This window comes from Geotrypetes seraphini, chromosome 12 (assembly GCF_902459505.1).
Source record: "Geotrypetes seraphini chromosome 12, aGeoSer1.1, whole genome shotgun sequence".
In the NCBI taxonomy this organism is placed as follows: Eukaryota; Metazoa; Chordata; class Amphibia; order Gymnophiona; family Dermophiidae; genus Geotrypetes; species Geotrypetes seraphini.
This window is the reverse complement of record NC_047095.1, coordinates 38,778,547-38,801,048: the sequence shown is the minus strand read 5'-3', so window position 1 is coordinate 38,801,048 and position 22,502 is coordinate 38,778,547. Positions and strand designations below refer to the sequence as shown.

Genomic DNA, 22,502 nt, shown 5'->3' with positions numbered 1-22,502 from the left:
CAATAACAGTATAGATGCCACAAAGGACTAACCTCTGCCAACAGTCAAGAACAGTAAAAGAGCTGACAACTGAAACAGAGGAAAAGGAGGCAGACTCAGCCCAACACGGAAATCAAATGACAGTTTGTGATCCAAGTATATTCCCAGAATTTTAATAACTGGCAAAATGGGATAAATTATTCCATTTAAACTTCCTTGATCTTTTTAGATGGTGAGCCAAAAAGAATTTTGTTTTATCCAGGCTTAATTTTAGCCTGAAATCTTTCATCCATGTTTCTACAGTTTTGAGAACAAGATGAATGAATGAGAGTACCTTTTGTAAAAGTCTCCAACAGGACTATTATAGTAATGTCATCCGCATAGCTATACAATTGAATGCTTAAAGAAGAAAGCTTAAATCCAAAGGGGCTAGGTAAAGATTGAAAAGAGGGGGCCCTGAGTCACCACACAAGAGTTCTTCCACTTATGTGAGAGAGAATTAGCTAAATGCACTTGGTAAGTTCGACTTTCCAAAAAAAAAAACAACAACCAAATTTAAGACATTTCCTGATAGTGGAATAGCATCAAGGCACCTCAGTAGGATTTGATGATCTACCCAATCAAATGCACTACCGAGGTCAAATTGCATGCCTAAAGCACTTTTACCAACACTGAATAGCTGATGGAGGAAAAGTCCATAGTCTGTTATTGAGACAGACATGGGGGAAGCCACTGCTTGCCCTGGATCAGTAGCATGGAGTGTTGTTATTCTTTGGGTTTATGACGAGTACTAGTGAACTGGACTGACCACCATAAGAATGGGCTACTGGGCTTGATGGACCATTGGCCTGATCCAGTGAGGCTATTCTTATGTTCTTATGCTAAATATATTGTCTCTAAATCATACTCCACTGTTTCCCTATTAGTCAGTGAAAAGTGGAACCATGCAAATGCAAATTTTTCCTCTTAGTCCCCATGGCAGAAAAAAATGTCAATAAAGTCAGAGGTGATACCGTTTTATTAGTTACTTCATGCATTTGTGATCACTATCTGACAGCTACACTTTCTCGATCAGGGTTTCTTACCCAAAAGCAGCTGTAGGGATCTAGGCTCTAGCATCCGTGCAAAATTCTTTTAATGTACGATTGTAAAATATTTTGACCCGCATGCTAAAATGTCGCTTTTAGTATACTGAATATTTTAGCACACGTGCTGAGAATTATCTTCAATGTTAAGGATATAATATTAATGTGCATGCTAAGCAAGCTGTAAAGAGCCCGATTGCTTAATGATCTGTAGATTCTATTCAAATTAGTATGTATTCCCAAATTGAAAATGACATAGCAATCTTACTGTAGGCTAATATAAAAGTTGAGCCTGGTTAGCAGTGCCGAGGGAAGCAGTAGAAGAGCACCTAAATCCCAGGATAGGAGGTAAAAGAAGATATTTTCAAGACAGGAAAAAAACCAGACCAGATGAAGCTCACACCCCCAAACCCCTAAGAGTTCACCCAAAGTCAGTATAGGGCAGGCAGGAGAACATGCTCTTTCCTATTGTCTGTATGCATCCACCACTGGTCCTGCAATATTTGCTATCCCAGCCACAATATCACCCACTACAAATTCTTCTATTTAACCTAGTTAGTAATACATATGCTGTGAAATAGAGAATGACACGGTGACAAAATTCATCACCGTTCCCGTCCCCGCGGATAACCGCGGGAAATAATCCCATGTCATTTTCTAGTCTCTATTTCAACCTCGGTCCTTCTACACCAGCATTCTTCAAAGCAAAGCTTGCAGGTCAGTGGTTGAGGCCATTCATACTCCGATTCTTATGTGAGCCAAGGATAATGAAGCCATTGTGATATCACTGATGTGATTGGCTCTTAGGCACTGGAGGAATGAGGCATTATGACATCACAATATCTGCTCTGGATACCAGAGACTGTCATTCTGTAGTGTCTGTTTCAACCTCAGTCCTTCTACACCAGCATTCTTCAAAGCAAAGCTCGGGGGTCAGTGGTTGTGCTCAATTATACTCTGATTCTTCCCTCTCTCCTTAAAGAATGACATGAAGATGGTTTCCCGCGGTTATCCGCGGGGACGGGAACGGTGATGAATTTTGTCACCGTGTCATTCTCTACCAGTGTGAAACTCACATGAACTTTTAGGTGAGCTGAGGAGAGCAAGATTCATCCAGGTCAGATTACCCAGGCAAATAACTTAGAAACTTGTTCTTATAGTCAGAAGAATGTTAGGCCCAGCATAAAGTCAATCCAAATAACCCTAATGTACAGGACATATTACCAATTCAAGAAAATGTTAAAAGACATACCTCTTTTCTCTTTAATCCTGTCAACTGTTGGTCATATTTAATGGTTTAATAATCTTATTGTAAACCACATTGAGTCCATGTTGAAACCTGTGGGATGTCAGAAACTGTATGGTATAGCAGTGTTTCTCAACCTTTTCAAGCCAAGTACCCCCTAAGCCTAACAAATACCAACTGAGTACGCCCGCCCAAACTCTGCCCCAGACCCGTCCAAACTCCACCCCTGACTCCATGATAATAGTACTAATTGTAATGCAATTTCTACCCATCCATTTTTCATATACACACAATATAATCTTATTCAGGTCTTTATCTGCCGTCATTTACTATGTTATGTTATAATTGTAACCACAAAATTAGAAAAACACAAAGCACACAGTACTCAAAGAAAATGTTAATTATCATTTATATTCAGGGGGTTTTCAAAGAGGTCAAGGCAGATGACTAAAATATGCAATGTCTCCTCAGTAATAACTATAGAAAAATAGTCAAATATAATGCAAAACATAGACAGCAGATATAAATTATCAAAACTGACAAATTTTGATCACTAAATTGAAAATAAAATCATTTTCCTACCTTTGCTGTCTGGTGATTTCATGATTCTCTGGTTGCACTTTCTTCTGACTATGCATCCAATATTTCTTTTTCTTTCTGCCTCCTGCATGCCTCCTCTCCTCCAGACCTCATTCTATTCCCCATCTCATTCCATTCCAACATCTCTCTCTGTCCCTCCATGAGTCTCTCCTTGAGTCCCTCACTGAAGCCACCACTGCCGATTTCTCCTTGCCTCCCCACCCCACCCCTAAAGCCGACCCTGCCACCCAACATGCTCCCTCCCCCCCATGCCGTGGCAAAACGGACGGGCCAGGCACATGCAGCGCTTCCCCCTGAAGTTGGCTGGCCCGGAACCTTCTCTCCAATGTCAGAATTGATGTTGGGGGGAAGGCTTGTGGGCTGGCTGCATGCAGTCGCTGCATGGGCCTGGCCCATCCCTGCTGCTGTCGCAGCAGCAGGGGTGGGAATGGAGCATGTCGGGTGGCAGGGTCGGCTTTGGCTTTGGGGGTGGGGCAGTGAGGAATTGGCAGTGGCTTCAGTGTGGGGGGGAGGGGTGCAGGTAGGGAGATATCCCAGGTGGAGGCCAGCCCATGTACCCTCTGGGGTACGCATACCGCAGGTTGAGAAACACTGTGGTATGGTATTAGAATCCAGGACTCTTTTCATTTAATTACTGTAGTAAGACAGTCAGATGAGCTGACTGCCACCCTTCCTGGACTCTGTAAAGGCAGCTTTGAATAATTCTTCTTTACTCCCTTTTGTTCGTTCCTTCTTTGTTCTCTTTTCTGACTTTATTGTAGTTCATCCCTCTCCCTTTTGTTTCTTGTATGTCTGTTTTTGTCTAAGCATTTTGGTTTTGTTGATTATTTTAAATCTGTAATTCCCTGTTTTTAATATTATTGAAACTTTGATTTTCAAGCATAATTTAGTATGAATTCAGCTCAAAATGTGATTACCTCTGATTTTAAACTCATAAACGTTCCATTAGCATATATTAAGCTTTTGTGAAAGAGCCTCTTATTCTGTTAAATAGATTTTGGAATTGCTAAACTAATCTAAATCTTAGATTTAAATACCGGATCATCCCTAAAGATATAGGACTCGACTCGGTTTACAATAAAAATGTTTACAAAGATATGTTGATTTTAAGAAAAATCATTAGGAATTACATTCTAAAATATAATAATAATAATAACAGTTTATATACCGCAGGACCTTGAAGTTCTATGCGATTTACAATGGTTAAAAGATGTTACAAATTAATTAGAATTAACAAGGTTAGAAGCTAGTTATTAACAGCACTAGAGATCAGTTATTGTGGAGTAGGATTGTACAGGTTAGTTGCCTAAATACTTCAGGAACAGGTATGTTTTTAGGTGTTTCCTAAATTCCCCATAAGTAGTAGGCGTGAGCAATTGTTCCAGATCTTGTCCCATAATGCCGCTTGATGTGAGAGAAGATGTTGATGGTGTTTTTTAAATTTACATCCTTTAACCGGTGGGGAAAAAAAATTTGAGTGTGAGCTTCTCTTATGTCTGTTGTTTGAGAAAGAGAAGAGGTAAGTTTTTAAAATTTTACGGAAAATCTGAAAGGAAATACATGATCGTATCTGAACAGGAAGGTCTTTCCATAGTGTAGTCAGTAGGAAGGAAAATTATCACTTTTGTTGAATGATCGAGAACCTTTGACTGAAGGAAAAGATAACATGTTTATGAATAGTTCTACAACCCAAAATGTTTGAAGAGTTTAAGATTAAGGGTGTCCAAGAGTCAAATAATCCATGAATAATTTTATAAACAATACAAGCATATTTAAGCTGAACTCTGTAACGAAACGGGAGCCAGTTTAAGTTCTTAAACAATGAAATAATGTGCTCGAATTTTGCCTTTCCAAACATTAGTCGTGACACAGTGTCCTATATTAATTGTAGCCTTTTCTGATTCCCTTTACTTAAACCAACATAGATAGAATTGCAATAGTCCAGCTGAGCTAAAATAACTGACTGGACCAATACTGCAAAATGGTGTTGGTAAAATAAAGGGCGGGTACTTTTCAATGTGCGTAAACGAAAAAGAAATTTCTTAATCAGATGATGTAACTGATGATGGAAAGAAAGAGAAGAATCTAAAATGATTCCCAATACTCTAGAAGAGAACTCTATTGGTAGAACTTCACCAGTATTAAGGGCTCCTTTTACGAAGGTGCGCTAGCGGTTTTAGCGCGCGCTTAGCATGCGCTAATGCCTCCATAGAGCTGGCGTTAGTATTTTCCATGTAGCGCGGGGTTAGCGTGCACGGCATTGTAGCGCGCGCCAAAAAAAACGCTAGCGCACCTTCGTAAAAGGAGCCCTGAGTGTAACTGTGCTTGGAATATTTGCTGATTCGGGACCAAACCAAAGCAATTTTGTTTTTGTTGTATTTAATTTCATTTGGACCTGAAGTGACCATGGTATAGTTTTGAAATACATGAATTTAATATTAGCAGAAAAATTGCTCAAATTCCGATCTACTTCCTGTAAAATAATAATGTCATCGGCATATGTGAATAAAGTTTCAATAGAGCTTAATGGAAAAAATTTTTTATCTAGTCATATAAATATTAAAAAGAACAGGGGACAATGGTGAACCTTGAGGGACCCCCCCAGTCCAAAGACAATGCTAGGGGGGTCAGAGCTGCCATTTTGAACCTGTGCAGCCAACGGGTTCTAGCCACCACAGACCCCTGTAAGTTCGAGCGCGAAACAGCATGACCTGCCCTTGCCATTTTTTGATCTGCAAGGGCAGGTCATGCTGTTTCGCGCACGAACTTACTGACCCCAGAAGAAGCCTTACTGGCGAAACGGGTCCCGTCGGGCCGATAGTTCTAGCTCAACTGACAAGCGACCCTGCAAAAAAAGATAAGTGTCGCTAGTAGTTTTTTGCTTGAACATTTAATGCAATTAGTTTTATAAGCATTGAAAAAATACTTTAAAAAATTGGTTTGAATGCCCAATGAAAGATAAAGTGCTGACCTGTATTAAGCTGCTTTAAGAATCACACTGCAGCACAGGTATCTGAGGGCTTCATTCTATAACCAAGAGTCATTGAGTCCGTTGTTTTGGGTTATATTATGTGAGTCGGAGAGGTGCTATCAGGAGATGGGAGGCATGTATATCACTGACAGCGCCAATGCACTTCATTAAGTGCACCATGCTTTCTCTAACACTGATAGTGCACTAACTGCAAGGGGCAGTCCATATCAATAACCAACATATCCACTACCCTTTTCCTGACCCCTGACATGGCAAGTGGTTACTGTGGGAATTAGCGCTTGGTAAGTGTGCCCAAACAGTTCTCCCATATTAATTCATGCAATAAGTGCTTAACACTGCATTAAGACAGGCTAATGTGTATTTATGGGAATAAATTATTTAAGGCACATTGATAAATAGCTTAGCTTGGCTTTTTGCAGTGATCGACCCGTTAATATGCTAATATTAAGTGCTCAGGTAGAGTTAGATTTTCTGTCCGTGCTTTGTTTTCCTTGCTGCACATAGTCTTGTGCCTTTGAACTTCTTTGCTGATTTCCTGCTTTGGTACTAAATCCCATTTAAAAGATTCATAAAGTCTGAAACATCATGTGTCTGCCCTGGATGTCCACACTTCCTGAGTAGCTAAAAATACATAACCACCAGTCAGCATGCCACAGACACCTAACTTTTTTAAAAAAATCTTTATTTAGTTTTTAATGCCAACAAAAAGTACAATACAATTTATATACAAATAATGATAATCAACCAAGTACTTATAATCAATCAGTTTCTATACAAAAGATACAAATTCCCTCCCCCCATCCATCATTACCATCAGGAATAATACCAAAACAAAAGATATACCCCCCTCTCGCTCCCCCCCCCCCGAATGTGTGGGTGAAAAACAACAGAAAATAAAGATAAAGGACAACTATAGCAAATCTACAAAAGACGTCAATGGACCCCAAACTAATTTGAATATCTTATTATGCCTCATTTTCTCATATTTATAAGTTAAACATAAGCTCACCAATCAGGCTCACGTATCTTTGAGTCACATGTTTTGGGCCTGCCCCTCAATCCAACAGTTTTGGAGACATCATGGCCTATATACCACATCGCTTTGGGGACGGCGAAGGCTTCTGCAACCGAGGGTGTTATTTGGATTTTATAATATAGCCTCGCCCAAACCGAGGGGAATGTCAGCATTTATCTCCAGAGCCCTTTTGATGGGAAAAAAAGCCATCCTCACCAACTGGCTCTCCCGTGATCCCCCGTCATATGCACAATGGAGATCCCTAATGTTAGTGCACGCAACACTGGAGAGACGCATGGTGGGAGACTTGACTCTTGGCCCGGGTCGCAAATTTTGTCAGGTGTGGGAGCACTTCTGGCAGGACCTCACACCGCGTGCTCGCAGTAGACTTTTGAATCTTTAAGATTTTATTCCCACTCTCAGCTGTTGGACTGGCCATGGATTCTTGGGGAGGGGAGGGAAGGGGGGATGGGAGGGGAACTGATTATATTGTTGAAAATGTTATTTCCTGAATGGTACTACTGTTTGTATTTGCTTCTTACTGCTGGAATAATAAAAATCATTTAAACATAAACATAAGCTCACCCACCAGAAAGGAAAACTAAGGTGATCCCAATTCTTCCAATTGCAAGTAATCATTTTTATATTTTCTAGAGATTTATGGTGTGGAGCAGACTCTAGAAAGGATGGCCAGGTTTGTACATCAGAAATGAACATCCATTTCTCATGGATTTTAGAAGAGATCCGCTGACATAGTCTGTCCTAAAATACACAAGAAATGGATGTCTAAGGGCTGGCTATGGCCAGCATGAACATCCATTTTTACAAACTAAAGCATCTTAACTATGAACAGGGCAAAAGAAGGAACATGAACGTCTTTTTGGCAGCATAGGAATCTGTATTATAAAACAGCCACCCAAACATTCATGTGGAGGAGTAGTTTAATGGTTAGAGCAGCCAGCAAACCAGTGCAGACATCCAGTGATTGTAGGTTCAAGTTCCACTGTGGCTCTCCACATGCTGTGAAGAGCTGCTCAACCCGAGTCCCATTCCCTTCTGTAATCAGAGTTGGATGTCTATATTGTGAACCCTCCCCAGTCCAGCCCAAAACATGCCCAGACACCCCCCCCCCCCTTGCCATATGAATATACAGCATAGAGAATGACACAGGGACACATTTTTCTCCGTCCCCACAGGAACTCAGTTTCCCCGTCCCCGTAAGTTTTGTCTCTGTCCCTGTCCCTGCCCCATTCCTGTAAGCTTTGCCTTAACTTCACAAGCCTCGAACGCTTAAGATTTTAAAGTGTTTGAGGCTGTGCAGATGAGGACGGAGCTTAGGCGTTGGTGGAATGAGGCATTATGACATCACAATCTGAGCTCTAGAATGTTGCTACTTATGAATTTAAAGTGTTTGAGGCTTCTGCAGATCTGGACAGAGCTTAGGCATTGGTGGAATGAAGCATTATGACATCACAATCTGAGCTCTAGAATGTTGCTGCTTATGATTATATAATGTTTGAGGCTTGTGCAGATGAGGACAGAGCTTAGGCATTGGTGGAATGAGGCATTATGACATCACAATCTGAGCTCTAGAATGTTGCTGCTTATGATTATATAGTGTTTGAGGCTTGTGCAGATGAGGACAGAGCTTAGGCATTGGTGGAATGAGGCATTATGACATCACAATCTGAGCTCTAGAATGTTGCTACTTATGAATTTAAAGTGTTTGAGGCTTCTGCAGATCTGGACAGAGCTTGCAGGAACGGGGCCGGGATAGGAAAACTCGCTGGGATTTGTCCCTATGTTATTCTCTAAAACAGCAGCTTTAGATGTCCGTATCCAGGCTTCATAAAACTGGGATTTTGCTGTCCATACCCTATAGATGTCTAAATGTTGTTTTCCAGACGCCAAAAATACAAATAGACTTCTAAAATAAGGGTCATATTAATATATCTTATTACCTTATTGGCCAGGTTAATTTGGAATACTACCATGTTTACTTGTAAAGACTGAACCGATTTTATTTCTTAAAGAAATGTTGAAAAAATAAACAAAGTAATATAAATCAAATTAATATAGGGGTCCTTTTACCAAGGCGCACTAACCAATTTAGCATGCGCCAAAGATTAGCGTGCATGCGCCAAAGATTAGCGTGCATGCGCTAAATCGATTAGCGTGCGCTAAATCGGTTAGTGCACCTTAGTAAAGGGACCCAATAATTTGGACTTTAGAAGTATGATATGGAGCCATTAACAAACAGAATAGCAGACTGACCGACAGCGAAGCAAGAATGTCAAATCCAGTGGACAATAGAATTTCGTAGGGATTTAGATGAACAACAGCAACAAAAAAATTGTTCCGTTCATTTTCAAAGTTTTTGGAAATGTTCTCGATTTTTAGGGCTTTTAATTTTTTTTCCGTTTCTTTTAAATGCATTAGAACATTTTAGTATGTGTGAGTCAATTGTGCACACGGGTTAGTGCTCATTAAATTGATTTTGCATACACTAGATTTTTAATTAAGGCATTCTAATGAACTGAATGTGTGCTGATAAATGCCCATCCCTGAAATCTCACCCGAAAGTAAAATAGAGAAAATATTTTGAGAGAGGATGAACTTTTAAAAGCAATATTATATAGGGCTCCTTTTACGAAGGTGCGTTAGCGGTTTAACGGGCGTAATAGCACGCGCTAAACTGCCGGCCACGCTAGCCGCTACCGCCTCCTCTTGAGCAGGTGGTAGTTTTCCGGCTAGCACAGGGGTTAGCGCGCGATGAAAAATCGCGCGCGTTAAAGCCGCTACCGCGGCTTCGTAAAAGGAGCCCATAGAGTGCCTCAGTATACACAGCAGAGTAAAACACACACATGGCCTTGCCACCTCCTTTAGAAAGCCACACTAGCATTTTTAACACTGGCCGTGGCGGTAAGAACACCAACGCTCATAGAATTCCTATGAGTGTCAAGAGTTCTCACTGCCGAGGCCGGTGCTAAAAATACTAACATGGCATAGTCTTCCTTCTACAAAGAACCTACGACCTCTGTTTGACTGCAACTAAGCTGGTATATCAAATTTTAATAAACGATAATGAGGGGCAGATGGGGCAGCTAAGAAAGATCTTCAAAATGGCATCTCAATAGTTTAGCTACAGCTGTTCCTAGGCTACCACTCTTCTATAAACAGTTTATTTCCAGAAGGAGACATTTCAGAAAATTAGCTTTTACATTTACCACGTTTAAAATATGACTTTAATAGGTTTGGTTTTCATCATAGTACTTTTTTATGTCTAACCCTGCAGCTTGTACAGTGAGAAGAAATATTCACAACTGCTGTACAAGGATGTTGCTTATACTGATTGGTTATCACAGTTTCCCTTTTAATTTTGCCAGCCCCGGGTAGACCAAATCTAACTCAGCATGCCAGACATCCATAAACTCAATGCAATCTCATCATAATTTGGAAACTCTACAGGAGACAGAGCCCAGATCACCAGATGACTGTCGGCCAATGCCAGAACAGAGAAAGTCCTTGTCTCCCAAGACGATCCAACCAGAACATTTCTCAAGCTGACATACTGTCAGCAGAAATAAGATTTTTTAAATAAATGTAAACTGGCATAAGCAGAAATGGAAACTGCAGCAGCACAAAGAGAATCCATTATCTATTGCGGAACTGCATTAATGAACTATTACTTCAAAAAAAACTCCAGGTTTGCAAATGGAGCCGCTCTTAACTTCAGTCGGCTGGGAAGAGAGACAGTTTGCTTTTGAAAAACCCTTTATTGTGTATTCAAAGCTTTCTATACCACTGCTAATGACTGGAGAGTCAATTCGGAGTGATTTACATGAGCTTCTGTAAAGGTGTTACAATACAGAGTTAGCATTTTCTGAGATGGTTTTTAATGCAGACACATTTGTACCATAATCAATCATCCTACGTATATATATATATATATATATACACATAATACTACCGTGTTTCCCCAAAAATAAGACACTGTCTTATATTAATTTGGGGACCCAAAAAAGGCACAAGGTCTTATTTTCAGGTAGGTCTTATTTTTCTCATGTACAATGATCATCTCTCTCTTCCTCTCCTCCACCCCAATTCTTCCTATTTTCTTTCTCTTCCCCAAATGTGCAGCACCATTCCTCCCCTCTCACCCATCCCGTTGTGCAGTATCTTTCTAACCCTTCATCCCTCCCTCTTATCCCCCTGTGCAGCAGAACCTTTGCAGCTTCTATCCCTCCCCTTGTGAAGCAGAAACCTTGCAGCTTCTATCCCTCCCATCCCTTGTGCAGAAGAACCTTTGCAGCTTCTATCCCTCCCATCCCTTGTGCAGAAGAACCTTTGCAGCTTCTATCCCTCCCATCTCTTGTGCAGAACCCTTCCAGCTTCTATCCCTCCCCTTGTGAAGCAGACACCTTGCAGCTTCTATCCCTCCCATCCCTTGTGCAGCAGAAGCCTTGAAGCTTCTATCCCTCTCTTCCTACCATCCCCCTGTGCATCTTTCTATCCCTTCCATCCCCCCCCCCGCTGCTGCTGTGCACCCTGTACCCTCCCCGACCCTTTCATCTCTCTCTCCCATCCGAACCCTGACCGCGAGCCAAAATATCTGGAAACAAACGGCAGCATTGGCAACACAGGCGGCATCGCGGCCTGCCCTTCTCACATCCGGGCGTTCTTCTGCCGCATCACTGATGATGTCATCAGCAACACGGCATGGAACGGCTGAGCGTGAGAAGGGCAGGCCGTGATGCAGCCTGTGCTGCCGACGCTGCCATAGGTATTTCGGTTTCGCTGTCGGGGTTCGGATGGGAGGGAGAGAGGAAGGCACGCGGGGGGAGGGGGTGTAAAGCAAGGGAAGTGCTGCTGCCGGCGACTAGGGCTTGTTTTTGGGGGTAGGGGTTATATTAAGATCTACTCTGAAAATCATGCTAGGGCTTATTTTCGGGGAAACACGGTAGTATCGTGTACTATGTGCTTATTTGCCCACATAATACCTGTATTATGTTCTATGTTCATCTTCGATTTTATCTTATTATCTGTACTTTGTTTATCACATCCGCAACAATTCTGGGTGTCTCTACTTTATTCACCCTATCATGTTCCTGGTGGGGACTAGCTAGTTATCTCCTCTATGTTTACTCTTCTGTTCTACTCTTCACCAAATTATGCAGGATTTATTTTTTTAAAGGGAAATGTTTGGGGTGTTTTGGGGGGGGGGGGTTTCTTTCACTTCCAGAAGAAATCAGATGAACCTCTCCAGGGTTTGCTGAATTCAGTAGCAGCAGCTTAGCACACTGACTGTGCCAGCTAATGCACTTTTAATGAGGTCTGCTTGTTGGTGGATTACATCTGCATGTGTTCTATGAAATAACAGTTTTCCACGAGTTTGCGGCCAGAAAAGCAGTTTTCCTTTTGTGATGGTGTAGTGCTTCTTATTCGGAACAAGACTTTCTTCAACGGAAGTAACACAAGTATAAAATATTTCTCTGTATTTATTTTTTAACGTTGTATTTCACCCCATTGACCAAATTTGTTCGGTTTTGCCGGCTTGAGTGTCTAAGCATACTACATCCTTGTGAGGCTAGGTTGAAATCCTCTGCGCAATATACAGCTGTGACCATGAAGGAAAATAGAATGTTTGGAATTCTTAGGAAAGGGATAGAGAACAAAGCAGAAAATGTCGTATTTCCCTAGTATTGCTCCATGGTACAACCACACCTTAATCATTGTGAATAATTGGTGTGACTACTCCTCAAAAATGATATAGCTGAGTTAGAAAAGGTGTAGATAAAGGTGACTAAAATGATGCAGAAGATGGAACAACTCCCTTATGAGGCAAGGCTGAAGAGATTGGGGCTCTTCATCTTGGAGAAGAGATGGTTGAGGAGCGATATGGTCAAGGTTCATAAAATACTGAGTGGATTGGGACAGGTAGACATGAATCGCTTATTTACTATTTCCAAAAGTACAAGGATGGGCATGGGGAAGAGACACACAAGGAAGTTACTAAGTAGTGCATTGACCCCCTAATTCTATAAACTTCATCCCAATTGTAGGCAACAGTAGGCGTCCTACCGCTGTCTAACCAGCCAATCGGGATGCACATTTTTAGAAAAAAACTCCCGAGGCAGGCCCCCTACATTGGCGGCACCCCCTGGAGCCTAGGGAGGCCCGCATGTCCGCCTAAGCTCGCCAAAGGCTAGGCATGGGCATGGTTTGCCCCGGAAGTCGCCTTAGGCGAACCTAGGCGGCTGTACGCATCTCCCTAGTCCAGCGGGAGACGCTTACAATGTAGGCCAGCAAAATGCTGGCCTACATTGTAAGTAGATGCGGCCGCTAAGCTTATCACAGAAAAGGATCTCCCTGCCTTGATAAGCTTAGCGGCCGTGGCTGCGACTGCCAGTCCCCCTCCCTGAACGAATGTGGCAGGAGGGATGCCCAATTCCTCCTGCCCGAAACACCCCCCCCTCCACCTACCCTGAACAAACACGGCAGGAGGGATGCCCAATCTCTCCTGCCCAAAACACCCCCCACCCGCCCCTGAAGATTGACGGCATGAGGGTGCCCAATCCCTCCTGCAAAACACCCTCAAAGATTGCTGGCAAAAGGGTGCCCAATCTCTCCTGCCAGGACACCCCCAACCCCCCCTTGAAGATTGTGTCAGGAGGGTGCACAATTGTTCCTGCCCAGAACACCCCCAACCCCCTGAAGATTGTGGCAGGCATCCCACAGTGCACCGGGAAGGGGCAGGCCCGCCTCATTTTGACAGTCGGCCAACATTAAGAGGGGGGGTTTAGAAAGAGGTTAGGAGGAGTGGGGTGGTCTGCGCATGGGGGCATGCATGGGGGGGGGGGGTTTCCCCGACATTGGGATATCTACGGTGGGGAGTTTCCAGCAGGAGGGATTAGGCATCCTCCTGCCGGTTTTGTTCGGGGGGGGGTTCTGGTAGGAGGGATTGGGCACCTCTCCTGCCGTGATCTTCAAGGGGGGGCAGGGGGTGCTTTGGGATTGGGCATCCCTCCTGCTGCGTTCAGGGCGGGTGGAGGGTGTTTTGAGCAGGAGGGATTGGGCATCCCTCCTGCCACATTCGTTGGGTGGGGGGGTGGCTGGTGGCTGCAGAAGCGGCCGCTAAACTTATTGCGGCAGGGAGATCCCTTGCCGCGATAAGCTCAGCAGCCATGACTACAGTGAACCTGATTTTCTAACCAGCAACTTGGACGTTGGTTACAGAATCGTGTTCACTTTAGGCCTGATTCTGTATAGGACGCCCATCGTCTTCTGAGACCAGGCGTCCTCTACAGAATCCTGCCCTGAGAATCTAATCTAATCTGAATTTATGGATCACACTTATCCAATTTAGGTTCAAGGTGATTTACAAATCAAGAGACCCTTACATTATAAGGGGAGAATACAGCGTTATTAAGAAATTATATCAAAAGGTAGCAAGTGATGTATGGGCCTCTTGATTGTAAATCACATTGGGGGATACGAGTAAACAAGGTTTCTCAGCGGGGAACACCTGGCTTGGCCTCCACGAGTGCGGGTTGCCGGACTGGATGGACCTAGGGTCTGATCCGGCGAAGCCATTTCTTATGTTCACCTTGAATCTAAATTGGATAAGTGTGATCCATAAATTCAGATTAGATTAGATTCTAAATGTACTACTTAGTAACTTCATTATTGTGATGACTTATACTTGTAATCAGCATACTTTATAGAACTGCCCTACACATCTTTAATGTACTATCCACACAACTGGTATTATGCAAATGCATGTGTATCTTACATAGGATGTATTTTAGAGGTAGGAGGTAGGCATACACATAGGCAGAGTCTGGGTTCTTATAGTTTGTGATTTTCAGAATTCTGGTTCACCGTGGATTACAACAAAGAAGCCATTCAGTTACTGGGAAATTTTGTCATAGGTAGCTCAAAAAATTAGACTGAATTGAATTATAACTCTAAAATTTTAGAAAAAAATGTACAATTTCTTTTGAAAGGTCATTTGATGTAATACAAATCTAATGCCCTTAGGGAACAGAGTCCAAATTTTAGCAGCCTGAAATGAAAAAAAAAAGAGGGAAAAACATTTATATTTAATATTACTTACAGTTGAAAAGTTAAGTGAAAACTGAGCTGCTCTACTTAATATTCTCTTGATAGGGAGAAAGTCTGTAACGAAAACATATAAAACAGGGCTAATCCATATGCAATTCTGAATATCATAATACATAATTTAAAGGTTATTCTGCCCTCCAAATGTAACCTCTGAAAAAAAGTGGTTTTACCCAATCAAATCCATGAGCAAAGAAAAGCAATCTAGTTGCCAAATTGTAATGTAAAGTTTGCAGACATTTTAAAGTTTTTCTGACCCCTAGCATAAACAATCTCTGAATAAACAATCTCTGAAGGGACAAATGCTTGAAGAATAATGCTAAAATGATCAAATAAAAAAAATATTTCCTATATCTCTGCAACTGGCAAAGTTTCCCAAACACTTTCAAGTTTATTTTTGCTTGCTATACCGCTTTTAAAAGCCTAAGTGGTTTACATTAAAACATGGTTTAAAAAAATAAACTTACAAGGGAGGTTAACAAAAACTCTTTAGAATGAAAAGGGAGACTTCACAGGAGACAGAAGGGATACAGCTAGGGTTATATTGTTTTAGAAAATTAAAAAAGAAATGGGCTGGGGAAGGAAAAAAACATAAGAGGGTATAGATAGGCCCAAGGTAAGCTGATATCAAAATAATAATCTATATGATTATCTTTAAAGAGAGAGGTTTTTAGGTCTGATTTAATTTGGGGGGCATTTGGTTCTTGTCTCGTGTCCAATGGAAGAGAGTTCTACAGCGTGGAAGCTATAACTGAGAAAATTGTCCTAGTTAGTGAATTATTATGAGCATCAAAAGACAATGTTGAGTCAATTCTGACCCCTGGAATTCTTTGAAGAAGATTCAATGGGAAGTATGATGTCTCTGAGGGCTATCTTGGTTTCAGGTAACAGTTTCAAAGAGGGGCCTAACCATAGCAGTTTTGTTTTGCCAATGTTCAATTTCAAACAATATTGTGAGGCCTAATTGGGAGTGACATTGGACCGGCATCTCACTTTAGAAGAACATACTGATTTGCTAGTCAGAAAATGTTTCTCGGTCTTATGGAAACTCCGAACCATTAAAAAACATTTTGATATAGCATCATTTTGTCTGCTAGTCCAGTCTTTCATCTTAAGTATGCTCGACTATTGCAATATTTTCTATTTGGATACATATAAGAAAACACTGAAAAGGCTTCGAGTTATTCAAAATTCAGCAGTTCCGCTGATTTTTGGTTTGAAAAAATGGGACATATTATTCCCTATTATCAAAAACTATATTGGTTACCGATGGAGGCAAGAGTTTTGTTTAAATTTTCCTGTATCTGTTTTAAATCAATATTTGGGATGGCTCCTGAGTACCTGGTCTCTCATTTTTTTCTAGACCGTTTTAACAGGCCTACACGCAGAATCCATATGTTTGCTTACCCAACAGTAAATGCTTGTCACTTTAAAAGATTTCTGGATAGAACTCTTGCATTTCGGGCAGGCAAATTGAATGACTGGTTGGGTAATATTATTATGCATGCTCCATCTTATTTTACTTTTAGAAAATTAGTAAAAACACAGTTGTTCGATCAATTTGTAACCTGATTCACTGTTTTTAATCTTTTATCCTTTTATCTTGTATCTATTTCTGATGACTTGTATTGTATTTTTTCACTGATTGACCAGTACTTCTCATTGTAAACCGCCTCAAACTATTATGGCTTTGGCTGTATACAAAAATAAATTATTATTATTATTGAGCACTGGATGTAATATCATTAAGTATGAATATGGATAAAGGATAAATTGGAATAAGAAGACTAATATCTGCATATGTATACAAACTTGACTTGTCCATAAGTTTTCTAGAGCCTTTCCAAGGAAACTAATCAAAACATTAAAAAGAAATGGAAGAGCAGAGAGTCCTGAGTGCTTCCACACCTAGCTACCCATGATTGAAATAAAGAATTATGTTGTTTGACTCTATATATTCGACTTGAGAGAAACCTTTTTAACCAACTGAATACTCCACATTAGAGAATGACATGGTGGCAGTTACCCGCGGCTAGCCCGTCGAAATGGTGGGGCGGAAAAAGTGCTCACTGCGGGCATGGGGACAAGGCCATCCACCGTCCCATGGAGCGGTGAATGGCCTTGTCACTGCAGTTAAGGGAGGGAGGGCACGCGGTCACCGATCGCGCACGGCCCCCCATACCTCCGGCCAAATCTATCTCCCTCCCTCCCCCTTACCTTCGTGGCGCTTTAGAAAAGAAACTGAAGACGGTGAAGCTTGCCTGTGCCGCCCTGCAGTCGCGTGTGTGTGGGCAGAAGCAACTTCCGGTTGAGTTCACCAGTCTCTGTTGGACTTTTCCACTGCTTTGCGTCTGAGAGTTGTGTTTGTGGATTTGACTCTCCTGTGTTACTCTATGTTAAGTGAATCAATCATAACACTTGAGGAGTGCAGAGGTGGTCTATTGACTGAACAAACAGCAGGTGATCCAAAATAATACAGGCCTGAGTTCTAAGTGGGTGCTGTGGAACAGTGTTTCTCAACTTCTTCAAGCCAAGCACCCCTAAGCCTAACAAATACCAACTGAGTACCCCCACCCAAGCTCCGCCCCAACCCCAAATCCATAATAATAGTACTAATTGTAATGCAATTTCTTCCATCCATTTTTCATATACAAACAATATAATCTTATAAATACATAATGGTAACCACAAAATTAAAAAAACACAAAGCACACTGTACACAGAGAAAATATTTAATTATCATTTATATTTGGGATTTTTTTTTCAAATAGGTCAAGGCAGATGATTTTAAAATATGCAATCAGTAACAACTATAGAAAAATAGACAAATTTAGAGCAAAATATGGACAGCAGATATAAATTCACAAAACTGCCACATTTTAATCACTAAATTGAAAATAAAATTATTTTACCTACCTTTGTTTTCTGGTGATTTCATGAGTTCATGCATTTCCTTCTGACTGTGCATCCGAATTTCTTTCTTTCTGCCTCCTGCACGCTTCCTCTCCTCCGGACCCCATTCCCTTCCCCAACCAATATCTCTCTCTCTGTCCCTCCATGAGTCCAACTTTTCTTCCTCTCTCCTCTACCCCTATTGGCAATATGTTTCTCTCTCTTTCTCTCTCTCCATCTGTCTTGAGAGGTCCAGGGTGCATCTCTCTCACCCCCTCTACTGCTTCATCCAACATTTCTCCCTCTTTCATCCCCTGGATTATGTGCAGCATTTTTCACCACTGCTCACCAGCCCCATGTCCATTTCTCATTCTATCACCCCTCTCCAGCACAATGCCACATTTATCCCTCCATCACTATGTCCAACATTCCTCCTCCTTGCATCCCCTTCAATCTGCCCTCTCTACCACCATATCCAATATTTCTCCCTCTCATCCTTCTATTCCCCATGCATCTCTACCTCACTCCTCTCTCTCTATGCCCTATTTTTCTTTCCCCATGTGCACCATCTCTCAGTCACACTCATGCCCATCAATTTTCCCTTTTTATTCCCTTCCTTCTGTGTCAGGTTTCAGGTTTATTTAAAAATTTGATATATACATCCTTATTAAAATTCAAATAGGTTTTACATAATATAAAAACAAAGTATAATAAGAACGTACGTTAAAAACAAATTACAAACAATGCTACAAACAATCAAATGCACTGACAAACATTAACTTACCGATACAAGAAGGAGAAGGGCAGAAATACAATTTGTATAAAGATAAAGAGGGGGAGAGGAACCAAAACAAAAGGAAGGGGAACAAAATATAAATAGTCTAGAATAATGTAAAATAAGCTAAAATGATTAAAAAATGGCAAGGAACAGATTTCCATTACCGTCCTTAGAAAGGACTATTATACACCGAATGCGTCTTTAAAAAGAAAGGCCTTCAAGTTACTTTTAAATTTATCAAGGGACATAATTTCTCTTATATAATTTGGTGCTGAATTCCAGATGGTAGGGGCCGTAACAGAAAAGATGCTAGTGCGCATAGTGTTAATGTATCTTAAAGAGGGGATGGATAGCAAGTTTTGATTAGATGAACGTAATGTATGATGGGGGGTGTGGGGGATAAGTAGTCTGTTAATAAAATCATGTTGGCCAGATGTTTTGGCCTTGTAAGTCAATAATATTATTTTATAGGAAATTTGATGATCTATAGGAAGCCAGTGAGCATTGATCAAAAGAGGTGTGACATGATCGTACTTACATGCTTTTGAAATAATTTTAATGGCAGTATTTTGAATAATTTGAAGACGTGATTCCTTTGTATAGTGCATTACTGTAATCTAAGCATGAAATAACGAGTGAAGAATAAGAATATTTAATGAAGATTGATCTAATAGGTATCCCATGTTCATGCCCCTTCCCTTCCTTCTGTGTCGAGTTTGTACCCCCTCCCCCTCCCTGCCTTCCAGCTTTGTCCCAAAATTAAGTTGCACGCCGGGGATCCCTGCCTGCTTCGCCTGCCTGAACCCCCTTGCAGGCCCACTCCCTGCTGAAGCCACTGCTGGGGATCCTTCCCTGCCTACCTCCCTGCCCACCTATCTGCCCACTCACCACACCACCACCCACCCCCAAAGCTGACCCTGTTATGGAGTGCTGCTGGGGAAGGAGGGAGCCAGTCCGGCTACAAGAAGTAACATGGTCGGCTTCGGGAGTGGGGGGTGGGAGGGATTCAGGGAGGGATCCCCAGCAGTGGCTTCAGCAGGACAGGGAAGGATCCCCAGTGGCAATGGCCAGGTCATGTACCCCCAGCAAACGGCCCACATACCCCCAAGTGTACGCGTACCGCGTGTTACAAAACACTGCTGTAGGAAATAAAGGTTGTGGGATATCTTGGGTGAAAGTAAAAATGTGAGCAAAATCAATTTAATGATACAGCCTGTGGAAAAGTGGGTGAGTGGTTCGTATCATCTGTTGCATCTAGATACTAGGCATAAACTATAGGGGGTTAATGTCTTTGGAAGAAAACTCGGGATGGGGGAGGGGCAGAAGCGTAGCCAGGAGTTGACGCCAGATCTTTTGTAAAATAGGTGTTGAGAGAAGGGCTACTCACCATGTACCCTACCTAGCTATTCCTCTGGGGTGGGGGCATGATCCTAAATTGTATTTTACTGTTTTTATTGTAAGTAGCATCGAATGAGCTTTGAGATATTTAGAGTACATTAATCTTTTAAAATAAATACATGCTTCTTAAATACAATTACATTAATTTATTAGTGTTCTTGACTTACACATTAACCCAAGATCACATGGTTAATGAAGAGCGATTAATGATTTGGCCATCAGTCTATATAACATATGTATCTCTGTGTATATATAGATACAAAGATTTAGATCTGTACAAGTTAGTCTATATCCTAAAAGAGCAGATTTCTCACCAGAAATGGCATTGAGTAATTGAGTGCTGCAGGGTTTAATGTTTGGTACTGAGTCATTTTGATTAGACCCATATTTCAGATCTTGTGCTATTAGTTTGAAAGATTTTTAGGCAACAAGACCTTATGTGTGTTTATAAGAAATAAATTAAGGATAACAGTGTGACCCATTAATAATTTCTACTTGCTAGTACAGAGATCACCAGATTTCCTTATAATCTGTTCACAGCTGCTTAACAAGGACATTTACTTTAATAAAATAAAAATAATGTTAGGAAACTTGTAGACATTTTTAGCAAATCTATTCAATCTGTAAGATTGTGTAGATTTCAGAATAATAGTCTATCATATCAGGCAGCATCTTAGTGCTATCATACCCTAATTAAGTGTACATGCTTCGGTGAGGAACTTATGGCCTAGAGCACTTATGGCCTAGAGTTTATCTGAGTTCATTTAGGCTTAGTCTTTTCATGGTGCTATAACTTTTATGTTTTCACACTCAGCAATGAAACATTGATAAAAAGACATTTTGTGCAAAAAAATCTAGCAGTATTTTATTAAATTAACTTTCAATATCTGCACTTTTGTTATGGAAAATAACAGAAATTTAATATACCATATTTTTTGTTCTATAAGATGCACCTGTCCATAAGACGCATCCCCCTGTAGAAGAGGAAAAGCCAAGGAAAAAAATTTCCTCCTCTACAGGGGGGGTGCGTCTGGTGGTCTGGTGCTGGGAAGCCTGAAGCAGCCCAAAGTGGTCCACCAGCAGCCGAAGCAGGCCACCCACAGCCCGAAGCTGCCCGCAGCCGAAGGAGCCCGCCTACAGCCCACAGTTTGAATTGCCGCCCTCAGCTAAAGCAGCCTGCCCACAGCCCAAAGCCGCTTGCAGCCCCACGGTACCTTTTAAAAGTTGCAGTGGTCCTGCGTGCTCTCCTGCTGGACGGCTGGCTTTGGTAGCAGAGCGGCGCAATGCAGGAATGTGACCTTTGCGCTTCCTGCCTGGTCGTTGCACCGCTACCAAAGCCAGCCGTCCAGCAGGAGAGCGCGCTGGACCACCGCAGCTTTAAAAAGGTACTGGGGGGCGGGTGGGGGGAAGGTATATTCGCTCCATAAGATGCACCCACTTTTCCACCCCCTTTTTGGGGATGGAAAAAATATGTCTTATGGAGTGAAAAATATGGTAATTTGATAATACCTAAACACTTTGGTGTAGTCATTTACCAATGGCGTTCCAAACACTCAAGCATTCAATGTCGTCTTGAGATAATCAGGATAAAACCTGTGATGCTGTTCAACTCCTTGCAAGGCTTCATGGGAAAAACTTCAATTCACACAGTTTTTTAAGTTTAGGCTTTTCTGGACAACCCTACTTTACCTGTTACTGAAACTGTGCTGCAAACTTTGACGTTGTGGTAAACTTTAAACAGCAACTTTTAAATGCTAAACTAAACTAAAAACCAGTGGCATAGTAATATAATAATAATAATAATAACTTTATTTTTCTATACTGCCATAATCTTGCGACTTCTAGGCGGTTCACAGTGAAGAATAGCTGTACATACAGTGATTACAACGTACAGATGGAGAAGAGGTCACAGAGCGGCCTGTGCAGAATAGTAAGAAGAAAGATATGCATAGGTTACAATAAAGTTTTAACGTGTTGCAATAGAAATGTTGTAAAAAGAGCGAATAGCAGAATACAAATGGAGAAGACGCCATTGAGCAGTCAGAGAATACGAAGTACAAAGCACCGTGAGAGGGGAAAAAGTGGATTCAAATATGATGAGCAGTAACTTTAAAAAAGGGGGGAGGAAGAACTGGCTATGAAATAAATTTGTTGAACAGGGTGGTCTTCAATGTTTTCCGGAAAGCGCCATATGTCAACCTGGCGCCATCAATGAGGTAGTAAGGGGTGTGCCCAGGCAGGGTCATGCTCAAAGCGCTGGCACCCCTCCTCCTCTCCGCCTCCCCCTCCCCCCCACTTCCCACTCCTCCCCCTGCCACGCACATGCCCGTTACCTCATACCTTGTTAACTTTGTGGCGCGAGCAGCCACCAACTTGCTGCTCACGTCGGCTTCGGC

The 22,502-nt window shown here is 41.7% G+C and overlaps 1 protein-coding gene across 4 annotated transcripts in view; it reads left to right on the top strand.

Moving 5' to 3' along the window:
• The window catches only part of ST6GALNAC3 (ST6 N-acetylgalactosaminide alpha-2,6-sialyltransferase 3), a 475,429-nt gene that overhangs the window by 358,039 nt on the left and 94,888 nt on the right, over nucleotides 1–22,502 (top strand). Inside the window, exon 4 of one of the 4 annotated variants that reach the window (XM_033917260.1) lies at nucleotides 10,304–10,409. The exons of the other annotated variants lie outside the window; for them this stretch is intronic. Within the exon in view, the coding sequence (XP_033773151.1) occupies nucleotides 10,304–10,313 (10 nt within the window). The 3' untranslated portion in view covers nucleotides 10,314–10,409. Of the gene's footprint in view, nucleotides 1–10,303; nucleotides 10,410–22,502 lie in introns of those variants that run through there. 4 annotated transcript variants of the gene reach the window in all.